The sequence below is a fragment of the Merops nubicus genome, unplaced genomic scaffold (assembly GCF_000691845.1).
Source record: "Merops nubicus isolate BGI_N331 unplaced genomic scaffold, ASM69184v1 scaffold38535, whole genome shotgun sequence".
NCBI classification, from domain to species: Eukaryota; Metazoa; Chordata; class Aves; order Coraciiformes; family Meropidae; genus Merops; species Merops nubicus.
The window spans coordinates 28,417-50,292 of NW_008611112.1; the positions used below are offsets into that span (position 1 = coordinate 28,417).

A 21,876-nucleotide genomic window follows, 5' to 3' on the forward strand; every position below is an offset into this window, starting at 1 on the left:
TACTCATTTCAGAGCATTCCAGACAGCTTTTCAAAGCCTTCTAGCTTCAAAGGTTGTGCCCTGGGATATTCTCGGCTGAAGTGGAGTTAGCTTAAAGCTGACTTAAAACAGGCTGTGCTTGAAGCATAGCAGCCTTCAGGTTGGTTTGTAAAAGTTTGTAATTTTGTATTCAATCTTATCTGGGTTCTGGAGTTAAAGCACAGCTTTCACCTATGTTCTCCTTGTTGGCAAGGCTCAACTTCGTTGTACTGCTGACACAGAAACGAGCAGAGTTACACCCTGGGATGAGAACTCAGAGACCACTGCTCTTAGCAAGAACTGGAAAAATAAAAATTCAATGGCTCAGGCATTCAGGTAGGCCTAAAGAGAAATATAAAGTGGCCCTAGAGAAGTGAAAAATTGTTACTATACCTAAAGAGTCTCATAATTAATCGCCTCTAAGTTTGGCTCCTACCTTCTGTATGTAAACTGTGCTATAGTTACACACAGGACATATACAAATGACCCTCTCAAGTTAAACCCCAACTTGTAACACAGTGCTTTTGTTTTATTAATTTGCTTTGATTTATCTGAACAGACCTCAATTTCAACCTTCTATTTTTAACTACTGTTAGCTAATGAAATATATAATTTAGGTACTCAGAAGCTAATTGCCTTTTTTTTTTTCCCCCTAATATTGATTAGAAATAAGTGTAGATGCAGGTATTAATTTTTTAAAATTCAGATATTTTCTTTTGCATCTAAGGTTAATTAAGCTAATTACTATTGGTGGCATTTCATCAATCAGCTTTCTGTCTTTAACTAGGGGGGAATCCAATAGTTGTTCTGAGGAAAGCCTAGAAGTCAAATATGACTGCAAAGTAATTCTCTTTTTCAGGTAGCTATCCCAGGTTGAATCTTCCAAGCAGGTGGACACTATCATAACAAAATGAAGAGGCAGTAACCTAGAGAAGGTTTTCTGTTACATTGTGGGAGGACTCTACCAGTTTTAACAAAACCTATATTCCAGGTATAACAAAATAGAAACATTTGATTCCTTCATCAGTTGCAGCATATTAATTTAAAATTAACAATTTGTTAGTGCTTCTATTTATTGACAGTGCCCCAGTTAATTTCACATAAGAAATTTATAAAGCCTATGTACTGAGTTTCTCGGTTAAATCTAAGGGCTCAAAAAACTATTGAAATTAATTAACCAATGTGTTGAACTACATACTGGTTCAGTGTGTTGAAATGAAGAATAGAATAGTATCCACTCTAGTGATACATACTTAATAGCTTTTTTCTTTTCATATCTGCTATGCCACCTATATATGTACTATACAACATGATATAATAGTTGGATGTATTTAATATTTCCTGTATGCTGGATTGAGAAAAATACAAGAATAATATGTACTGTACAGACTGCTGATGTAAAATTGTTTGCTTAGTTTACAGAGAAACAACGAACAAAGCCCCAGTACTCAAGGTATATATGAATATATCTAAACTGTTATTCTGGGACAGGCTGGGAACTACAATGGTTTTAAAAGGATTGTTTGCTTCTTGTGGCAACGTTATTGGAGGAAACTCCAGCTATTCACTAAAGGAGTTCTTAGCACTACCTGAAGTCTAGACTATTTCTAACCCCATTTCTATCCATTTATTTAAACTTTCTGGGGAGAAATAGTATGTTCTTTTGAGTACTTGCAATGATCTATGACAAGAAATAAGTTCCATGCTTTGACTGCAGCACAGGTCAGCAGCCAGTTAAGACTGAGATACTAGGGAACTTGTCAAAGTAAATCGGGTTCATCTCATGGCAAAGATGGTTCCCTGTGAGGTAGCTTAAAATGCTCCTCAGGTGGGGTCTTTGAGTTACGAAGCTCATTTACAAAAATTATATTATATGATTATCCCTTTCAATGCTAATTCAAACTTTTAATACCTATATTCCTTGGCTTGGTAGCTCTCTTTGCACGTCTGAATTTGATCCTTCCCTTTCTCTCTGAGGTTACTAGTTTATTGGCCATTTAAGTCTTGCCTCTTCGTAATCTAAGAATGGTTGACTTGGAGCTTTTTATATCTACAGAACATAAAAAGGTATTTAGTCCAAATCATTACCTAAAAGGCAGGGGGGGTTAAGCTAAATTTTAACACGAAATTGGATTTGAATAACTAACATGCAGATTCAAAAAAATCCTGTTTGCAATCCCTGGCTCTTAAGTGTTATTTGTGCAATGTATTAATACTGTCATCCAAAATTTCTCTCTCTCTTTCTTCAGCTGGATATCATGTGTTAAATTTGTGGCTATGTAGTCACCAAAGGCTGGGAGCAGCATGCATCCAGCAGAGCAATGCCTTTGGGGATGAGCTGACTCGTTTCACTGAAGAGTCTCCCTTAGATGACCTGTCAGTGGTTTTGAGTGATGATAAGAGAAAAGCATTAAGCTCTCCTTAGTACATAACAGACAAAGGAAGAAAAATATGTTTTCTAAGATTTTTCTAGCATATTTGCTTACAATATTTAAGCCTATTTGGTGGATATTTGCAATTTATTTACAAAGGGGAAAAAAGCTGTCAAGCATTCTTTTACTTTTCAGACTATAAGCTGAATTATTTTTTCTGAGAAGTATTGTTTGGATGCAATAACACACCTTCCATTTCTGCAACTGTAAAGCGGTTAATGACTCAAAACACCCAGAGCAGTTGTTTCCTGCTGGTTTATTAAATAAGTTCAAAGTTTTAGGGTATTATTGCTTATTTTACTGTTGGTAACATTCTTCAAAAGATATTTTTTAGGGATTCTTGTGTAGCACTGATGACAGTTCTGATAATACTTCAAAGATACTTTGCAACTTTGTTCACAGACTAATAACACATTTTTGCCTGAGCTAAGGGGTTTGCAAAATACTTGCTTGTGTTTAGGAAGTGTCTCTGGCTGCACATCAGCTGGTTTCAAGTACATTATATCCCCTTATAATACTTCTGAGTAGGATGTCCTTTAAGATTCTTAAAATGGAAGCATTTTAGAAAGTGGCAGGATTAGATGATTGAGTTTCCAATGATCTGACTGACATTCTGGAAAATAACAATAGACTGCTTTCTTTTATTATTGTAATTATTTTCTTTTCTATGCCTCAGTTTACATAGAAATTATGTTTTTCAAATTCTCATCTAGTTAGAAGACAAACGGTGATTTTCTGCCTTCTAGTTTATTCACATTAAAGTTGTCTTGTACTATTGGAAAGCTAGTAAGGAAGCCACAGCTCTTGCATTTGATTATGGAAATGTATTTAAATAAATATTGATAGTCTTTTGTATCTTGATATGTTACTTCAGTACAATTAATGCAATGTCTGTGTAGGCACTTGTACAACAGACATATGCAAAAGAGCAGTGCTGCCTAAGCAGACTGTGTTACAGAAATGATTGATTTTCATCAAATATTTTCAGATACTTCAAGGAGTATATTAGGACATATAAAGCCCAATTCCTAAAACAAGAAACTGATTTGTAAGTGCACACATTCTATTTTAAAAGTAGAACAATTACAAATGGAGTATTTCTTCGATAACATGTTACTATCAGACAGTAGTAAAGGACAGTTTTAAGAAGCTGACATTAGAAAAAAGGTACATTAAAGAAGATATGGTACGTCTTTCCTTAAACCTTATGAATGTTTTAGATATATTTTAGATTGCATAGACATTTCAGGTACTGAATTCTGTATTTTAAATATCAGTCTTCGAAATAATACCTCGTTAGCGTATGAGTAGGTGTATTGGTAGGTAAAACCATACAAGACCTCAATGTATCATTATTCAGCAGTTTCGGCTTGAGCACTTCAATCCCAATCTCCAGATCAATCTGAACAGTGCTAGCTAGGTGTCAAAGGAATGAGGAGCTGTTAATATTTCAGCTAGTAATGTAATGTCTGTCCATAAAATTGACTTAGTAAAACTCAGAAGTCACTAATACAGTTGTTGCATCATTGAATCCATTGTCCTGGCAACCCATCACAAAGTAGCTTGTTTCACAGAGGCCCTGCCCATCTCTCATTCCATTTACAGTAGTGCCAGTGGAGAGTATTCAAGTGTAGTAAATCAAGAGAACTTCACTATGGTGAAAACAAGAAGAATGCAATGTTACAGTTTTCATACTTCAATGAAAATTGGGGGGTTTACTGGCAAGTACCAGTGCTCATTATATCTGTTCCTACATATCAACTAAACCAGCTAAAAATACTAAGCAATTTATAAAACACGTTTGCCATAAATAGACTTTAAATCTAAATGTCTGAAAGACATGTTAAAAAAAAAAAATCTGTAGCCAGATATGCAAATGATTTTCTAATTCTTGACTGCTTGCTAGCATAAATTGAAAATGAGGCAAAGAATATTATGCTGTCAGCTTTAGACTGTGAGCCAGAGCATTAAAAATTTGGACAGAGATGCTGCCACTTTACTAATAACAAGGACTGCATGGGGATCCAAAACTAATAGCATAAGCCTTCAGTTAGGGCTAGAGAGCAAACAAAGGACCGTGATTTGGAATAAACACAGTCCTGATATAAATGGAGGAGATGTACGGATGTGCAGGCAGAATCCTGTTATACAATTGGGGTACATGTATACTGCATTAGCTGGTGAAAACTGGTTCAGTCTAGCATTTGGTTCTAAGGAGTCACATCATGTAATACAACCTATCCAGGCTGAGTTACACGGGTAGAGAAAGAAAAGTAGCCAGATGAAGACACTTTAAAAAACAACAGGGCATATGGGGTTCAGATGCAAACTGGTGAGTGCCAGGATATCCATGGGAGTCACCAGGATCTGAAGGGTTCCCAGCACTAGCAGGATCAAGCCCTCAATCTACAATAGATATGTATAAGAGAAAAATAATTACTGATACTTGGAGAATTTTTGAGCTGAGTTTACTGTTGTTAACCAGGTGCTAACAAGCTGTGCTAGTGAGTGGTACTGGAAGCTGTCACCCTCAGCTGTCGGTCTTGCTAACAGAGTGCCACTTAACATGATACAAAATATTGCACGGATTTCACCCACTCGGATTACACCTGCTAGCAAGATGAGCCAATATAGTTAATTTTACTGTTTACACAGTGACCAAATGGAAAACAGAATTTTGTTCCATTTCTAATGTTTGTGGGTTTTATTTATGTTCTGTATAAAACTCATTCAGTCTTCATATCAATAGGTTTCTAAGTAAAAAGCAACCCACAAACCCCATGTGCCCATAGCTAAAATGGTTTCCTTAGCTTCTCTGGACATTTTTATTACAGTCTTGTATACTCCTGATGTTTTCATAATTTGCAACTAAACAAATCTTTCCCAATTTTCAGCTATGAATACCTAAATCTACCACATCTTAATCCAGAAGTAAAATATATGCATTGCCATTCCTCTTGTCCTTTGTATGCAATTTCAGCTTGAAAATGGGCAATTTTTTGGCCTTCGAGTAGGAAGAATCTAGATCTATAATTTCTATAATTGTTAGTTAACACAGATTTCAAATCCACTTGAATACCTGACTTCAATTATATTTCATTAGGTCATTAAATATTTGCTTCTCTGTCTAATAATCTCAGTATACTTTGTAATAAAATGGTGCACCTGTGAAACTAATCTTCTACTTTGTAAACATACTATAAAGAAATAAAATTACTTGTGTGTAGTTTTGAATTTAATTTTTTAATTAATTATGCCTTGCATTTTGTCTGATCAGCACAATAGTATCCTGTTTTAATTTTTGTGCTGTCAATGGAGACTCTATAAAGATTCTTTTTAAGATGCACCAATTAGCTCATTATTTCTCAGGGGGAAAAATGTTTACTACTGAGCCACTCAGCTTAAATTGTTTATGTATCTTCTGTAATAATAATATTTTAAATATAGTAACTTCCTGAAGTTTTGACATTAATTTTCATTGAAAAAATTGGTGACAGAGGAATTGTCAGATACTGAAATGTGGGCATACTTTTGCCTTGAAAGGTATTATATCTTGGGGTTTTTTTCTAGAGAATGATGGCAAACCTTCCTCTCAGAAGGGATAAAAATAACTGCCATCATCACTAAAAATCATATACAGCACATAATTCTACATTCACACAGTCTTTGAGAAAATTAGGAAGAGTTGGAGAGCAAAATCCAGACAGTTGATAAACTTATACTGTGAGAAACAATTCAACAGCCTATATACATATATACATATACCTCCATGCATTATTTTTAGACTCTAGTATGGAAGGTTTGCATCTTTTGAGTAAATTTTGTATCTTTGATATCAGCCAGTGGAAGCAGAGGTTCATACTTTACCAATTTTTTTTAGTCTTTCAATCCTAAAAGAACTCCAGTTTACCATCTCTATTACGGTACTTATGGTACACTGATATTATCTTAAAAACCACTCCATATTCTATACTCTAGTATCACAGATTTTATCTGAGACTACACTCTGGTGGTATATTTTTTAGCAACAGCATATTTCAGCTTGATTTGCCACAAATTAGCACACAAAATTCAGTGTTCAGTCACTGGGTAATACCACATCCTTATTGCATCCAATACTCCACAACAGATGTGCTATTAGTAAATAGTCCCTCTTGCCCAGACAAATTCAAAATGTGAGCTGCTGTGAGCAACATAACCTATAGTTCCAGTAAAACACATCTTCAGCTCATCCATTTTTAACAGCTTGCTAATAGTGACCCTTACTGGTAATCTGTTTTCAAGTACTTTCCAACACTTTAACTGTTAGGACCTTATAACAGATATAATTCTAATTGCTGTAAATACTTACTGCTCAGTACCAAGTAGTACAGATTATTCTCATTGATTTTCAGCGCCTCTGACCTTGAACAAATTACTCACATCAGATATTTAGGTGCTTAAAGATTCAGAAAAGAATGAAGTGTCCTCAGATTAGAATGGGGTTAGGCAGAGAAATGTCTTATATACTTAGGTAATCCTATTCCTTTAAAAATTTGTAGGTTTTTTTCCTCCATTCTCTTTTTTAAAATCATGAATAACGGTTTCCCAGTCTCTGTCCAGCTGCCTATGTTGTAAGATTGTGGACACTCCATACCATAAAGGTGGGGACTTACAAAGGTTTTTGAATACCTTTTATGGCTTCTACAGAGACAGTATCAGGCTCACAGCTCTTTACTGGTTTTCAATGGTTAACAAATGGTTTGCTGTCCTTATGGCAAGCAAGGACAGTTGAGAGCTTACTTGGTTCTATTTTATGTTAATATTGGGAAATATTTTGCAGAAATACTGCAGAAGAGAGCTCTTAAGCTTAATCAGAAAAGACATACTTAAAAACTATAGGCTTGCACAAAAAAAAAATGCTAGTCCAAAGGACAGAAATGTGATATTCCATTTATCCAAACAGAACAGAAAGAAGGGGGGAGGGGGGAAAAAGAACCCACACCATACCACACACACAAACCTCAAATAAGCAGTGAATAAATTTGTTTCTAAAATGTCTTTTTAGCCTGAGGAGTCTGGTAAGATGCTGTGACTGGAAAAAGTATGCAGCTGAGCTCGTCTCCTGCAAAACTCACCAAGATTTCCTGACGATGATACTGTAAAATAGCTGATTTCTCACTTGCACATTGTAGTTTCTTTAATATTAAATGAAGCTCAGTGATTTATGAACTTACCCAGTATAACACATCAGTCCACCCTTCCATTGTTATACACTGGAACACAGTTAACATTGCAAATGCAAAATTATCAAAGTTGGTTATGCCTCCATTTGGTCCAACCCATCCACCCTTACATTCAGTGCCATTCATGACACACTGACGTCCATTCCCTGAGAATGCACAAGGTGCTGGATCTTCTTCAACTAGTATATCTAAAAAATTACAAAAAAAAAAAAAAAAAAATTAGAACTTTCAGTTCTCAGATTGTTGTGAGTTAACTCTCCACATGCAGAAATATCAACACTGTTGGAAAGGTAACCCAGAGAACGGCTGAGAAAGGCAAGCCATTGGAGCTTCAGCCTTCCAACCTTGAAATAGGTTAATCAAACATGAATGTATAAAAGAGCCCTAGTAATTACGTAGCGGAAAGAAGCATGTAATAATACCAAAAAAAAAAAAAAAAAAATCTTAGAACCTCTTCGTGTTAAGTTGTTTTTTCTTTCTTTCTTTACACATTTTGGAACCGCGCTTCTTACCACCCTGCCACAATTTTGAAGGCAAGGCACTGCCACACTGTGAACTCGGGAGGGTTTACCTTCCCTAGAACAGGACTAGCCAGCTTTTCAGTAAGCAGTGATTAAACTACTGAGTTGTCCCTTCTGGATAGTCGCTCTTACTATTTTTACTACTGACATTTCGGTTTCATATTTCAGAAATAAAACCTATTCAGAGCATGTTCTAGTCTCTGACTAGATTGCATTTTTGTTGTTGCTTTTACATTTAATGCACTCTTCCTAAAACTATGAACCACAGTGAAAACTAGGGTTACAGCTGTTTCAATGCTTTGGCCCTTGTTCTAATTCAAACTGAAATCCCACAGGCTTCAAAGAAAACAGAATTAATCCCTTATTTTAGTCAATAGTTTCATGACTTACCTGAATCAATTAGAAAACAAGATTTGTGCATTTTTCCAATAAAAAGTTCCAATCCTATAATGGCATAGATTATGATTACAAACAATACCAAAAGGGCAATATGGAGGAGGGGGACCATGGCTTTTATAATGGAGTTCAGGACAACTTGTAAACCTAAAAGAAAAAAAAGAGGATATAAGATATGAACCACATTTCTATGTCTTGCCATAGCAGATTTTCTATAATTACCCATTATTACAAATTAATTATACAGGCAGGCAGAGTGAACCAGTTTTTTACAACATTTTTACTGCTCAGAACCATGAAGCGTTCTTGCAACAAAATACTTCATAAGAATTAAAAATTTTGCATCAAGTCTAATTATTTCCTCTGTTAATAAATGTTATGTCATAAAAGTCAGTATTTGCAACGTGTCACAAGAATTTATGGGTTTTCTTAGAAAGAAAGGGTATGTAGTCAGCATGCGGCTGTAGGTCATTTTACATGACCTTTAAAAAGTTCTGTGTCACCACCAAAACTTTGTGGCAAATCCTGAGCAAATGTACACTCAGCTAATTACAGAACTGTATTTTCGGTCCAGAGAGATATAGTTACCTGGGAAAACACCTTTTTACTCTGAATAAACTTTTCCATCCTTTATCCCTCACCACATTCAGCACTACTCCATTTTTCTTTTTCCTTCTTAATTATATAGCCAAATTTTGTTTTTACAAAAAAAAAAAAAAAATTCAGATTAATGAAGCTGCCACAGCACCAATGAGAACAAAATATGCCTCATTTTTATTCTAATAAACTTCCTTTCTGACATTTTATAAGACTGCTTCTTTCTTCACAGTTCTTTTGCTACATGGTTACCATCACAATCATTGCCATGTAACAGAGTATAATATAATAGACACAGCATTAGGATTCTTCTTTTGAATGTCTTGGAAAGAGCTGAATTGTAAGCCATAAACCACTTATTCAGCCCAAACAGCTTCAGTAATTAGTAAGTTATTAAAAGAAAACAGGAAGGATTACCAGAAAATTCAATAGCTTTCTTTAAATAATATTGTTCTACTTTTTAAGTTTCCAACTCATCTGTTAGCTCTACTGAGATAAACAGAAGGCATTCATGTGCATTGGAGTGGGCAGGAAATACGAAATGAAATGTGTAATGTGCTTTGGCATACACTTACCAACATATAAACTATTTTAGAACCACCTACACTTTCAGATCTGCAAGGTTTTGGAATTTTAAAAAATTGAGTTTTATTTTCTGGTCTATTTGCATTTTAACATGTAATTTACTTTAATATAAAGCTTCTAAAAAGGAAGTGTATTCCCCTGTTTATTGAACTGTGTAAGAAAATTGTACACTGAACGAGTTTATAATCCTTGGTTCAACTCAAAATAAGGCATGATTCTTCTTGAAACTCACTTTATATACAAAACCAGATAAAAAAAAAAAAACAACAACAACAAAAAACAACCCAACAACTTTATATCTCATTTCTGCTAATATCTGCAACAAGAAAGTTAAATAAATGTTAAATAAATCAGATCAGTTACAGTATTAATTCCAATGGAATTAAATAGAAAAGAGCTTACTGGGCACTCCTGATACAAGCCGGAGAGGTCGCAGTACACGAAAGGCTCTTAGGGCTTTGACATCAAAGCCACCAGGTTTGCCACCTGAGTGGCTGCCACCTTCTGTTTCTTTGGTTAATTGTTCCAATATTACACTAAATAATCTAGAAAACGAGATGAAAGGTAAGGTCATGACCATCCATTTACCACGCAATCAAAGCTATTAGGAAATTACTCAAACTGCAGATAATTCTGAAAAGCTGTTCAACTGTCACACTGAGAGATATATTGACACATTAAATCATGACAGGAAGAGTTATGATGTGCAACAGTTTTTAATACCTCCAGAGAGTGATGATCACACAGTATCCAATAAATTAGTATTCTGCTTCTATATGCAATCTGCCATTTTTAAACAAATGAAACTACTTTGTCACATTTTATTCAAACGTTTTAGCTGTAAGGTGTGGAGAATTAGTCTTCTCTTTAGAACATGAAATAGATAATCACTAGAAACCTTCTGTTTTAATTTTGGTGCAACATATTAGCTCCAAGTAACAACGCCAACCAATATTCTAAATACTGTCAGCAAAACTTGAACATATTAAAATGTCCAATGTTTAACAAGACCAAAAAGATATTTCTTTCTTACACATAATATCTTTGAGAGTGAAAATACTCCTAGATGATTCATTTATTATACTGTATTTCTTCAATGCTGAAATAACCTATTCATTTATTAGGATAGCTTGAAAAATCAGGAGTATTATTTTTGTTTCCCACTTCTAGGAGGAATTCAGTGATGCAAGTGGTTGAATTACAAAGTAGTATTAGATTTATTTTAGTTTAGACCTGAATTTCAGATGCACGGTTTTCTAGACTGTGGCTAGGCCACGCGAAACATACTTTGCCCAAACTAGAATATTGAAGACTTTCTCTTCCCCCCGTAAGCATCTGACCTGTAGCAGTCACCCATCCCTATTCTGCTTCACTCTCCTCCAGAGCAAAACCCAGCCATGAAGATTGCAGATCTTCAAATGAACACTAGCAGCCTACATACTGCTATAACCACAGAAATCCAGACATTTAATATTTCAGGTCCTGATTCAGCCCTATAATTTAGTAGAAGCATAATTCTAAGAAAATGAGCTACCTCAGTGATTTCAGAGTGACTATTCATGCTTTAAAGGTAGACATGATTAAACAGACTTCTGAATCAAGTCCCAAATTAAGAGAAGTTGCTTTCAACCTGTCAGTTCACACATCATTCAGAAAATTAAAGGGCTACAGGCATAGGAAGGTGCTATGAAAGCTTTCTCTACCAGGCCCTTATTCTTTCACAGACATCAACGGAAATCTTGTGGCATAGCATGTAGGCAAGTAGTAGACTGCTCTGAAAGCAATTCATTCGCTGACTGGATTCAGAGAGAAGTGACAAAGACAGTAGAAAACATCACATTCACAGCTATGTCTACAGCTCTGTCATTTTATTTCTATCCTATAAAGTCATTATGGTATAAACCCATTCATCTCCTTTATCAAAACTCATATATTTTCCTGTAGAGTTTACCAAAGTTTAAATGCCAAATTTGATGCTGTAGAAAAAGGTCTCTATATATGCTTCCCTTTTGTTAGCAGAGATTTTTTTTTTTTTGTATAATTAAGGTTTTTGCATTTGGACTGCTACATTTTTTGCTGAGAAAGCAGATTTTACCTACTACATTGAATATAGGACATGATGGCAGCTCTTTCAAAGCTATTAAAATATCTAATGAAATTTCACAATGAAACTAGTCAAACAGATCCAGAAGTGATTCTATACTCCTTGTGGGATATATATGAGAAATCAATATTTTGCTGGGCTTTTAAGTATTAATTAAATGAATTAATGCTTGCTTACTTATGTGGGTTATGTTCTTCTTAAAAGAGCAAACAAAAATTTTGCTCACATTTTTGTCAGTGCCTGATATGTTAGGAAAGGCCCACTTTGTCTTCCAGGTAAACTAACAACAACTTCTATAATTGTTTATATTCTAAAATCTCTGGGTTTGAGCTAAGACTTAAACTTCAGTGTGATATTTCAATACTTGGTAGGATGTAGTCCTTTCTTCTTCCTATTTTCCATGGGTTCAGTGTGACCATTTGACATAACCAAATTTAGCCTCCAATAATGAGTGTTTTATAAGCTAATGGAAAATTTTTTAGTTATCATGTATTTAGGACAGAGCCAAAGATAGAGGTCATGTTAATTAGACTGCTCCAATGTTACTGTAACTCCATGGTCACTTGACAAAAGGGAAGACGTCTATTCAAGTGCGTGTCTGGCAAGAGACTAGAGCTCATGTGTGATAGTCTCCACACCTGCCCACCAAGCTTCCCCTTCAGGCACAGGGGCCAATCTGTTGAGAATTGCTTGACCTGATGAAGAACCTATTTATATACAAATTTTAGTCCTGGACTAAAATGGCCCAAATGCCAAGCAACTGGCCCAAATGCAACCTCTTCAATAACATTTACTATCTCAGAATCAAATACCTATTTGTAAAAAAACAGGCATCCATACATTCACAATACTTGCCCAAATTTAATAATGCTTTACCAAAAATTCCTTTAGTTTGCATCTTTTTACTTTTCCCTTAATATAATGAGCTAAAAGCAGCACAAGCTTTTATTTCTGGGCCTTTTCAATTACAGGCAGCCCTTGATACAGTTGGAACTTATAAATTTGTAAAAAAGAATTGCACACTGCATACTAAGGTCTTCTTTGCAAGCACACCACAAAATACAAGGTCATATATGGAGAATCTGTTCCACGTTCTGCAGTGGCCTGATGTGCAGCACCCAAAAGTCCAATTTTCCTCAGATTTTGGAAAGGTCAAGGGCTCACTCCGTTAACTCTGTCCCCCCCGACTATTCTTCTCCACTTTGAAACACATGGGTTCTCACAGAGGTCACATAACCACATCATAGACATAAATGAATAAATGAATTAATATCCGGACCTAAACAGATCAACCTTTATCATATGGAAGGGCATCAGTTGTACACCTAGGAAAATCAGATGGAAAAGATTCTCCAAGACAACAGCCAAGTAAAATTTTTGGGAGAGCTCAGAATTCCCCGGGGAACTTTTACTGTGATGTTGATTGTGCAACAGCCTACAGTCACAGATAGTGCTGAAAACTTTGAAGACTGAGTTGTTCACCTGTATCAGTTCTTTTACTCCAAAGGAACAGAAATCAAGCCTAAGTTGTTACTCCTAGCCAAACAGACCTATATCTACCTCACTCTCAAGATATTAAATCTTTGTATAATGAAGGATAAGTGACTTACCCTACTATTACGATTACGAAATCCAACAAATTCCATCCATTTCTAACATATGCGTTGGGGTGTAATAATAATCCATATGCTATAATCTTCAAAAATGTTTCAACTGTAAAAATTATCAGGAAGGCATATTCTACTTTTTCCTGTAAAAGACAAAAAAAGTACAATTAAAGACAACAATTTAACAGCTCTTTGACTAGTTAAAATTTGCAGCAAGTTGCATTGATCAGGAGATACAACACCTCATTATAGTTAATTTTACAGGTTAATTGCATAGCACTTAATGATAGCTGTACTGACAAGGTTATAACTACATAATTGCATGAGATTTTCCTGTTTTCACATTCAGTGAGAGAAACAGGTTCTGCAAACATGGAAGTATACTGTAGCTTTACTTAAGCCAATAGTCCCCTCCAGGTCAATAGGATTCTTTGCATTCATTAAAATGAGAAAATGCTGTAGAACATGGTCCTGGAAATACCCTTAAAAGATATACAGTAGACTACTTGCTTTCACTATTTGTTATATCAGCCTTTATTTAATTAGGATCCACACAGTTCTACCTAATAAGGGAGTTTGAGACAGTGTTATCTCATACTAAAAGGATTCAAAAAGTCGGAAAATATTTAACACAATCTTCATTTAATTTCACAGTGTTGCAACTTTTTCCATTTTAAACGTTATTAGTTTCTTCATTTTAACAAAATTCTTATTTTAAACAGAGCTATACATTGAATCTCTTTCCAAGGTAATTGAATAATATTTTTTGTGGCTGCTTCTTTCTATAGTAATAGCATATTCGAACTGGACTAACTGTAAAAGTTGCTGCTATCAAAACAGTTCAGTTAACACATTTGTTCTTTTTACCTGCAGAAATCATAATTTCTTCACTTTAATACTTCATTCAGCTATCTGTTGCTATGCAAATATTACAGCCAAGAATAAAAGACACGAAAAGAGTGATTCATTTCTTAAGAACTTGTTCAGGAACACATGACATTGCTCATTTATCACACACAGCATTAATAGCATGGGCTATAACTGCTCAGGAAGAATGACAATCTTCTGTTATCATATACTCAAACAGAGCACAGACATTACACACAAAACTACGCATTTGCTGTTTGTTACACAGCTTGGCAGTTTCATACACAGCCAAACAAAAGACAAACCTCCTGAATCTCAACAAAAAAATTTATATTCTCATGTGCAGAGTCTTTAATTGGGGAAGCTAGATTTTTTTTTCCTTGTGAAAAGGTCATTTATATTTATTTACATAGGGTATGTGATATATCCATTTATAAACCTAACACTGGTGACTTAACAAACAGAGGCTTATCAATAAACTACATTCTCCTCTCCAGGTCTTCACGTCCCACAGGCAGCACCCTGGGATCACTATGAGAGGTAAGGCTTTCTCCTAGTGCAAAGCAGGGATTTTCCTGGATCTCATCTCCTGCTCAGCTCAGTCCCATAAGTCCTGTGTTTTTTCTCTGCTTTGAGAGCATTTCATAAACGCCGTAAATCTTCATCCAGGGTAGCTTCTCCTCAGCTGTGTTAGATTTTGCATGAGAACTTCCAGCCTGATGAAACAGATGGGCATTCTCCTTCTCTTCAGACTTCCCAATACATCTTTCAAAATTGGTCCTTCCATTTACATGGTTAATTTTTCACCAATAAACTGGAAAAAACTATTGGATAACATGACTAAAGTGGCCTTACGGAAGAAATGTGAATGGTTTGTGCACCAAAAGCCATCAGATTTCTTTGGCTAGAAAGCACCACGGAGATTACAACAATATGAATTATCAGCATTCCTGAGAAGCATACTGCAAAAATGCTTAAATTCAAACAAATCCTACCATGTACACATTTCAAAATAACAGCTATTTCTGTCTCCCCGCATATAACTAAGTCTGCAGCTTGGCTATAGAAAGACAAATAATGTAAGACAACATAAGGAAGACAAAAATACTATGGTTGGCATTTGCTACAGGCGAAATATATATCAAAATCATAGTAGTAAAAGAAAAGGCGAGACAAAAGAGATAGGAGGTTTCATATATGCAAAATTTCAACAGCTTCTTTACATAAAGGGAACACAGGACACAGGATTGGATGAGACCTTCTGGGCCAAGATGACCTCTTGGGTCAACATAACCAGTGTCCCTCTTATTACGGGCAAATATATAATTTAATTCCACCCATTAACCTACCAGATTCCATCTTAAAATCATCTTTGTCCTTCACTGCTCCCCTTCAAAGAATGTTCTAATAATGCTCTTCTACTATTTGGGGTAGGCGTCAGCCCTAGTCCTGGTGTAACTTGCTCAATGTTCACATACCCTTGAATTTCATCTTAATGTTACAGTTCAAACCTAACAACTCCACCCTATCACTTAGCATTCACCTTGTCCAATAATATTGTTCTTGTTTATTTTATTTTTTATGGAAGCAGGACTGATTGCTATTTCCTGCAGTACTGAAAACAGTATTTTACTAAAACAATATGGGATGTAATACAAGCTCTTTTTTTTAAACCCAGTGGTAGGCTTAAGGTCAGCATGTGTCACTTAACAGTCAGACCATAAGAAACCTTGACAGAAGCCACATGAATCTCAGCAAGGAAAAATGTAAACTTCTGCACCTCATGTTAAATAATCCCACCCCAATAGGGGCTGAGAAAAGACCTGGAAATCACAGTGGACACCAAGTTAAACATGCGATCATTGTAAATCGAACAAATTCCATATTGGGCTGTGTCAGGAACAGCATGGCAAGCAGATTGAAGGAAATTATTCTCCACCTCTACCCAGTGCTGTGAGGCTGCAACACTACTACGGTTTTGGCTCTCAGTTTAAAAAGGGTGTTGAGAAGTGCAGGCTTCAGTGAAGGAAAGATTCCTGTCCAGCAAGGAGGATCTCCTCTCCATAAAAAAAAAAAAGAGGCTAAGAGTAGATCACAACTACTTGCAGGGGTGTTAGAAAGACTGCAAAGCCAAATGCTAAGTAGTAGTGGTAAAATGGTAAAACAGGGGAAAACAGCCACAAGCTGCAAGTTTGAAGGTTCACAGGATGTTAACAAGAACTTCTTCTTCAGAAGCGTAGTGCAGAAAGCAAACATACAGCTTCAAAGCAGGAAGCAAACATACAGCTTCAAAGCAGGAAGTTCTGGAGATGCAGCTAGGCAAAGTCACTGCTGAGCTGATCTAGTGCTGGCAACAATCCTGCTAGGGGCTGAAGGACTATGTAACCTCTAGAGGCCTCTCCCAGTTAACAGTTATGCAATTTCTAGTATTCTAATAATTCTTACATTGTCATAGGGAAAAGTACAGTTAGATTCAGGGCGTGTACAACTACCTACACCCACTAGACACTCAACATGTAAAAACCCCTGCATTCTATGCAACACTGAACACCAGGAAAGCTTTCCTTCCTTTCTGCAGAAGAACAACTCTTCCTCATTCCACCTTCATTCTCTGTTGTAAAGCATATGTCTGGTTACAGAATTTGCCCCTAGGAAAGTATATTCATAATGGGTACAAGACAGAATCAGGGATGATGCTTCTAACAGAGGCAATGGCAAAAGAGAAAGGTGATTTGCAACAAGAGCCACTGGGCAATTCAAGAGGCACAATTTCTTGAAAACCTTGTGAACAGAAACACAGATATACATCTACAACCAAGGAGGTCTATTCACTTCCAGTGTTTTGTTTTTCCTCCCTTCCTCCTTTCTTTCCATCCTTTTTCTTTCATGCTTTCACACACTATCTTTTTACATCACAGCTTGTGTCTTCCAGAGAGGCAAGATGAATGATTTGGCCCATTAGTTAACAATAATCAAAGTACAGGCTGTGCTTTCATTACAGACTGGTTTGAGGTTTTTAGTTAAGTAGGCAGCCAACAGATGTTCTCAAACGAACAGCAACGTTAACAGCCTGTTCACCCCTCAGGAAGGTACTGGCAGTCCCTCCTCACACTTCCATAGCCTCTTGCCAGTCACTAGGGACATCAATTTTTGCCTCTGCAACTTCTACTCATTGGTAGGCCACACGTTACCTAGCCTATCCAGAGCTTAAGCAACCATTGCTCAAGAGTAAATAAGTTTAATCTATCATACCACTTACCGATATTATTATCTATCATACCAATATTATTGGAAGACTTGCAGAGTTAGGGTTGCTATGTAAAAATAAATCTAAAGGTGCAAGAGAATTTAAAAAAATACAGACTGAAGACTGCAGGTCTAACAGTTTATGAAGCACATTTATCAGTTTTCTTTTCTTGATAATGAAGAAAACTATCCCTGCACATCTTAATTTCAACTAATTTTGAATCAAGTAAGTGAATAGTTTTTATTTCATTAAAAATGGAAGTAGGAATACTAAGAAATAAGACAACCAGACTAAAAGTAAGGAAATATATGACTGAGTGACTGCCTGAAAAAAATCTGTACTGAAAGAAACAGAAGACCATTTTGAGTCTAAGAAATGGCATGAAATAGATGAAATAGATGAAATTAGAAACATACATCCTTCTAAGATCAATTATTGCACTTAGTTCTATATTGTATCACAAAAGTAGCCAAAAAAAAAAAAAAAACACTGACAGCCACACATCTAAAGAAGATATGAAGCACAGAACTATGTCTGGTAACTAAGAATCTAATTCTGTGGCTGTGTAGATTAATAGTCATTTGTTTACTGGCATAATACCACACAGAGCTAGGTTTTCTTTCTTCACAGGCAACTGATTCCTGCAAGGCTGTCTAACACTTTTTCTAAGATTGTGCAAAATCTTCAAGTCTCAGCAATCTTTTTCTGAACGTATGATGCAACAACAGGACTGATAAAATACATTGCCTTTCTGATGCAAGGTTAATGAGCTCCACTTGATATTGGTCATGAGGTACAAAACAAGGGCTCTGCTTATCCACTGTGTTCCAGTGAAGCCATTAGAACTTCATTTCCTCAGAACAAAAAAAAACAAAAAGCACTTGCTTTCTTATTTTAAGTAGATCAGCTTAGCAGAAACCCCATTGCTCAGTAAGAAAATTCACCACCACCACCACCCTCTCCAGATGGTATATGTTAGTCATCATTTATTATCTTCATATTTTCAAAATCTCTGAAAGAAAGATGCAAAGCTACCATTACATGTTGTAATGTGATGCACCAAAAGTTTACATTTAACTTAGAAATGTCTCACAAGATAGTTTCAAAATAAAAAGTCATTAATTTGCAAAACCTTAATCTATTACGCTATGTAATTAAGTCTTCTCATTAATTTCTACTCCCTGGGCACCAAAGATCAGAATTATTTCTTAAGTGGGGAAATAGATTTTTGTATCCAGAGTAACATGTATCAGAGTAAAAACTGCCTAGCAGACAAAGTGACTTAGTTTAAGCAAAGTAACCAAACTGATCAACTTTCTACAGTTTAAGCATACAAAATCAGACACTTGGACATTCTTGATCTGGGGACTAATAATGAATCATGTGCTATTACATGTATGACTGATGCCTTGAGAACATACAAACCCATTTATCTTTTTGACAAACAGCCATTCTCTCAAATTCTACCATGGAGAAAACACAGTATTTGTAAGACAGAAACAAACTGGGTTTTGAATTTCAAAATTTATCACTTCATATACTTGTATTCCCCTGAAAAGTCATCTGTGAGCTGCACCATAGTAATCTAAAAATGCAAACCTATTTATTCCTGTATGTGGAAAATGTCATAGCAGTTTCCCTAACGCAGATAATGAAATAAACATGAAATTCATTAACCTGGCAAAAAGAAAACTGTACTAAAGCTTTACCTTGTTTCTGCTTTTATAGCTGATGAAATAACTTACTTCCTAGTTTAGACATAGAAAGTACTCTTCCTTTATTAGAAAAATTAGAATTCTTTATCACTCAAGAATTCAGTGATCATTACCGAGTTAACTATGTCTTTAGATACATAATGGCAAACAAGAGAGAGAGAGTTTGATAAACAATGTTTTAAGGATTTGTATTCTGATCAATCCAATTAAATTATGTTGTGTCTTCCTGATCAGTCTTGACCCACCTCTGAGGGAATACAATTGCTGCACTCAACTAGGTCAGATATCTGCATTACTGTAAGTAATGCTTTCCTTTCAGTCAGCTGAGCTCTGCAGCAGCCTTAGAAAATTACAGTTTTGCATACCGATAATTATACTCCTTTAATGCGGCCACGGGCCAATAGACATTGCTCCCATACTGAAGCGTGTGTGACATTCCATGTACACAAGACCATTGTGTTTGACCAGCAACATCCCTGACCTCAAATTGCTCCCAGAACATGCTCATTCCCACATCTCAGACTATGAAGAGTTGAATGGACCTCAAAACTCCTGACAATTAGGATTCCAGGGTGGGAAGAGACAGCTTCTGTAGACATAGTATTTAAGAGAATCATATACCTGCTCATATGGATTCCACTTTTGGTGACTAAGTTATCTCTGTGTTTCTAGTTGAGCAGCAGCATTCCTCCTTAAACAGTAACTGAACACCTCTATCAAAAAGGCACTGCATCAAGATATGCTTTACAAAGGTATGAATGAAGATCTGACAATTTCTTTACAAAATTCAGGAATTGGGAAGGGATTAGTGGAAAAAGTACTGATTTGTCTAAGCCACTTTGATACATTAGCTTCGAATATGCCTTTATGCACTGAGAAACCTGTTTTGGGAAACTGGGAAATTGTTTCAAGAATACATTTCCTAATCCTTATGATACTATCCAGTGGTCAGAGTTCAAAAACATTATTGAATCTACAAAAGTAAATACTACAAAAACTAAGAAATTTAGCTTTAGTTGAGAAAGTCTTGAATAATGAAACTAGAATAAATACATTGGCTCCCATGTAAAATCCAGGGCAACTCTGGGCAGGAATTTGGCATTAGGCCCAGAAGTATCTCCAATCTTCTGAGGCTTTTCACAGCACACCATCATTCTACCACAGATTCAGATGTTTTGTCAGTTAGCACCGGTACATCTGATAGCAAGGCTGATACTTAAAAGTCAATACCAAATGCAAATGTAATATTTAGGAGTAGAACAAAGTAGGTGCTACACACCACAAACATGCTGAAAACAGTTTTATACAAAATTCAGAAGACTTCACATTCTTAGTATCACTGCCACGCAACAAGTCTCACTCACAGAATTTTCACTGTTTCTGAACAGGACACAAAATCTTTTAATCTCATTTGAATTGTGAATTCACAATCACTTGATATAGCCCAAATTAACAACAGTTCCACCCTCTAGATCTCAAACAGGCATTTATGCTTGCAAGAAAATAATTATCTCAAATAATGAGCATAGCAAATGAACAAAATAGATGTGCAAGCTATACACTAAAGTGCAACAAAGTGTAATTAAGATTAAGCATAATTAAGTTTCTTAAAGTCCCTTTTTTATTGATGTAGTCTGAAGCAGCATTTTAATAGCTTACAACACTGAAATAGTATCTCAACCTTCAAAGACAGTTTTAGGGAGCAATAATGCCTATACTTTCATCTGACAGATCCTGGCAGTAAAAGACAGATGAATAGCAATGTTTAACACATTGATTACTTTTTTTTCCCCATTATTTCCTGTAATCACTTCTTCTAAATGTACTTTAGACCCGCATTTCATCACTGAGTGTAATTGTTTCTCATTTTTAATCATGTATTTTCCACTTTAATTTGTAAATAACATAATAATGTATATAATTATATCAGATAGATATATATCAGAGAGATATAGTTAAACACCTCAGTTCTGTAAATAAGCATTTGTACTTGCAGGAAAATGTTGCATCCAAATGACAAATTCTTATGCCAGTTACAGGCATCTGTCTGGATCCATACTGTTTTTATTCATGCAAAAGCTTTAGGTAGTACATAGGCAAAGCAGGTATTTTCCATTTGTGACTTTAAATAGGAAAAATCCAAGTTCTTAGCTTTTTTCTATGCTATATTTATGTGGAATTCTGTTCTCTGACAACTAATACAGAGTTTTGCTGAATAACAGCTAGGTGGAAACAACAGATACCCATTCTGTATGTACATTATAAAATACACTGTTTGCAGCCGCTTATATACCCTTCTAGAGGCACAGACTGTTCCATACTGTTCTTAAGCAACAAGGTAAATTGCATGATTTTGGAAATTCGCTTATAAATTACTAAAACTATTACAGACCTCCATAAAATTAACATCTACTGAAAAAAATTATAAAGAGACAATGAACTAATTACTCTGCACTGCATACTTGCAAGGTGTGAAAATGAGTTGTACTAATGCTAATGGCAGTAACACGTGAATTTCAATCCTCAATCCACAGCACTCCTATTGAGGACTGAGCAGAGTAT

General features: G+C 35.6%; 1 protein-coding gene across 1 annotated transcript in view; it reads right to left on the reverse strand.

The window, feature by feature from the left end:
• LOC103773738 (voltage-dependent L-type calcium channel subunit alpha-1D-like) overlaps nucleotides 1-21,876 on the reverse strand; it is a gene marked incomplete at both ends in the record, with an annotated part of 102,503 nt that overhangs the window by 24,706 nt on the left and 55,921 nt on the right. Inside the window, 4 exons of the mRNA XM_008941116.1 lie at nucleotides 7,667-7,863; nucleotides 8,587-8,739; nucleotides 10,177-10,319; nucleotides 13,489-13,628. Coding sequence (XP_008939364.1) covers nucleotides 7,667-7,863; nucleotides 8,587-8,739; nucleotides 10,177-10,319; nucleotides 13,489-13,628 — 633 coding nt within the window. The remainder of the gene's footprint in view (nucleotides 1-7,666; nucleotides 7,864-8,586; nucleotides 8,740-10,176; nucleotides 10,320-13,488; nucleotides 13,629-21,876) is intronic.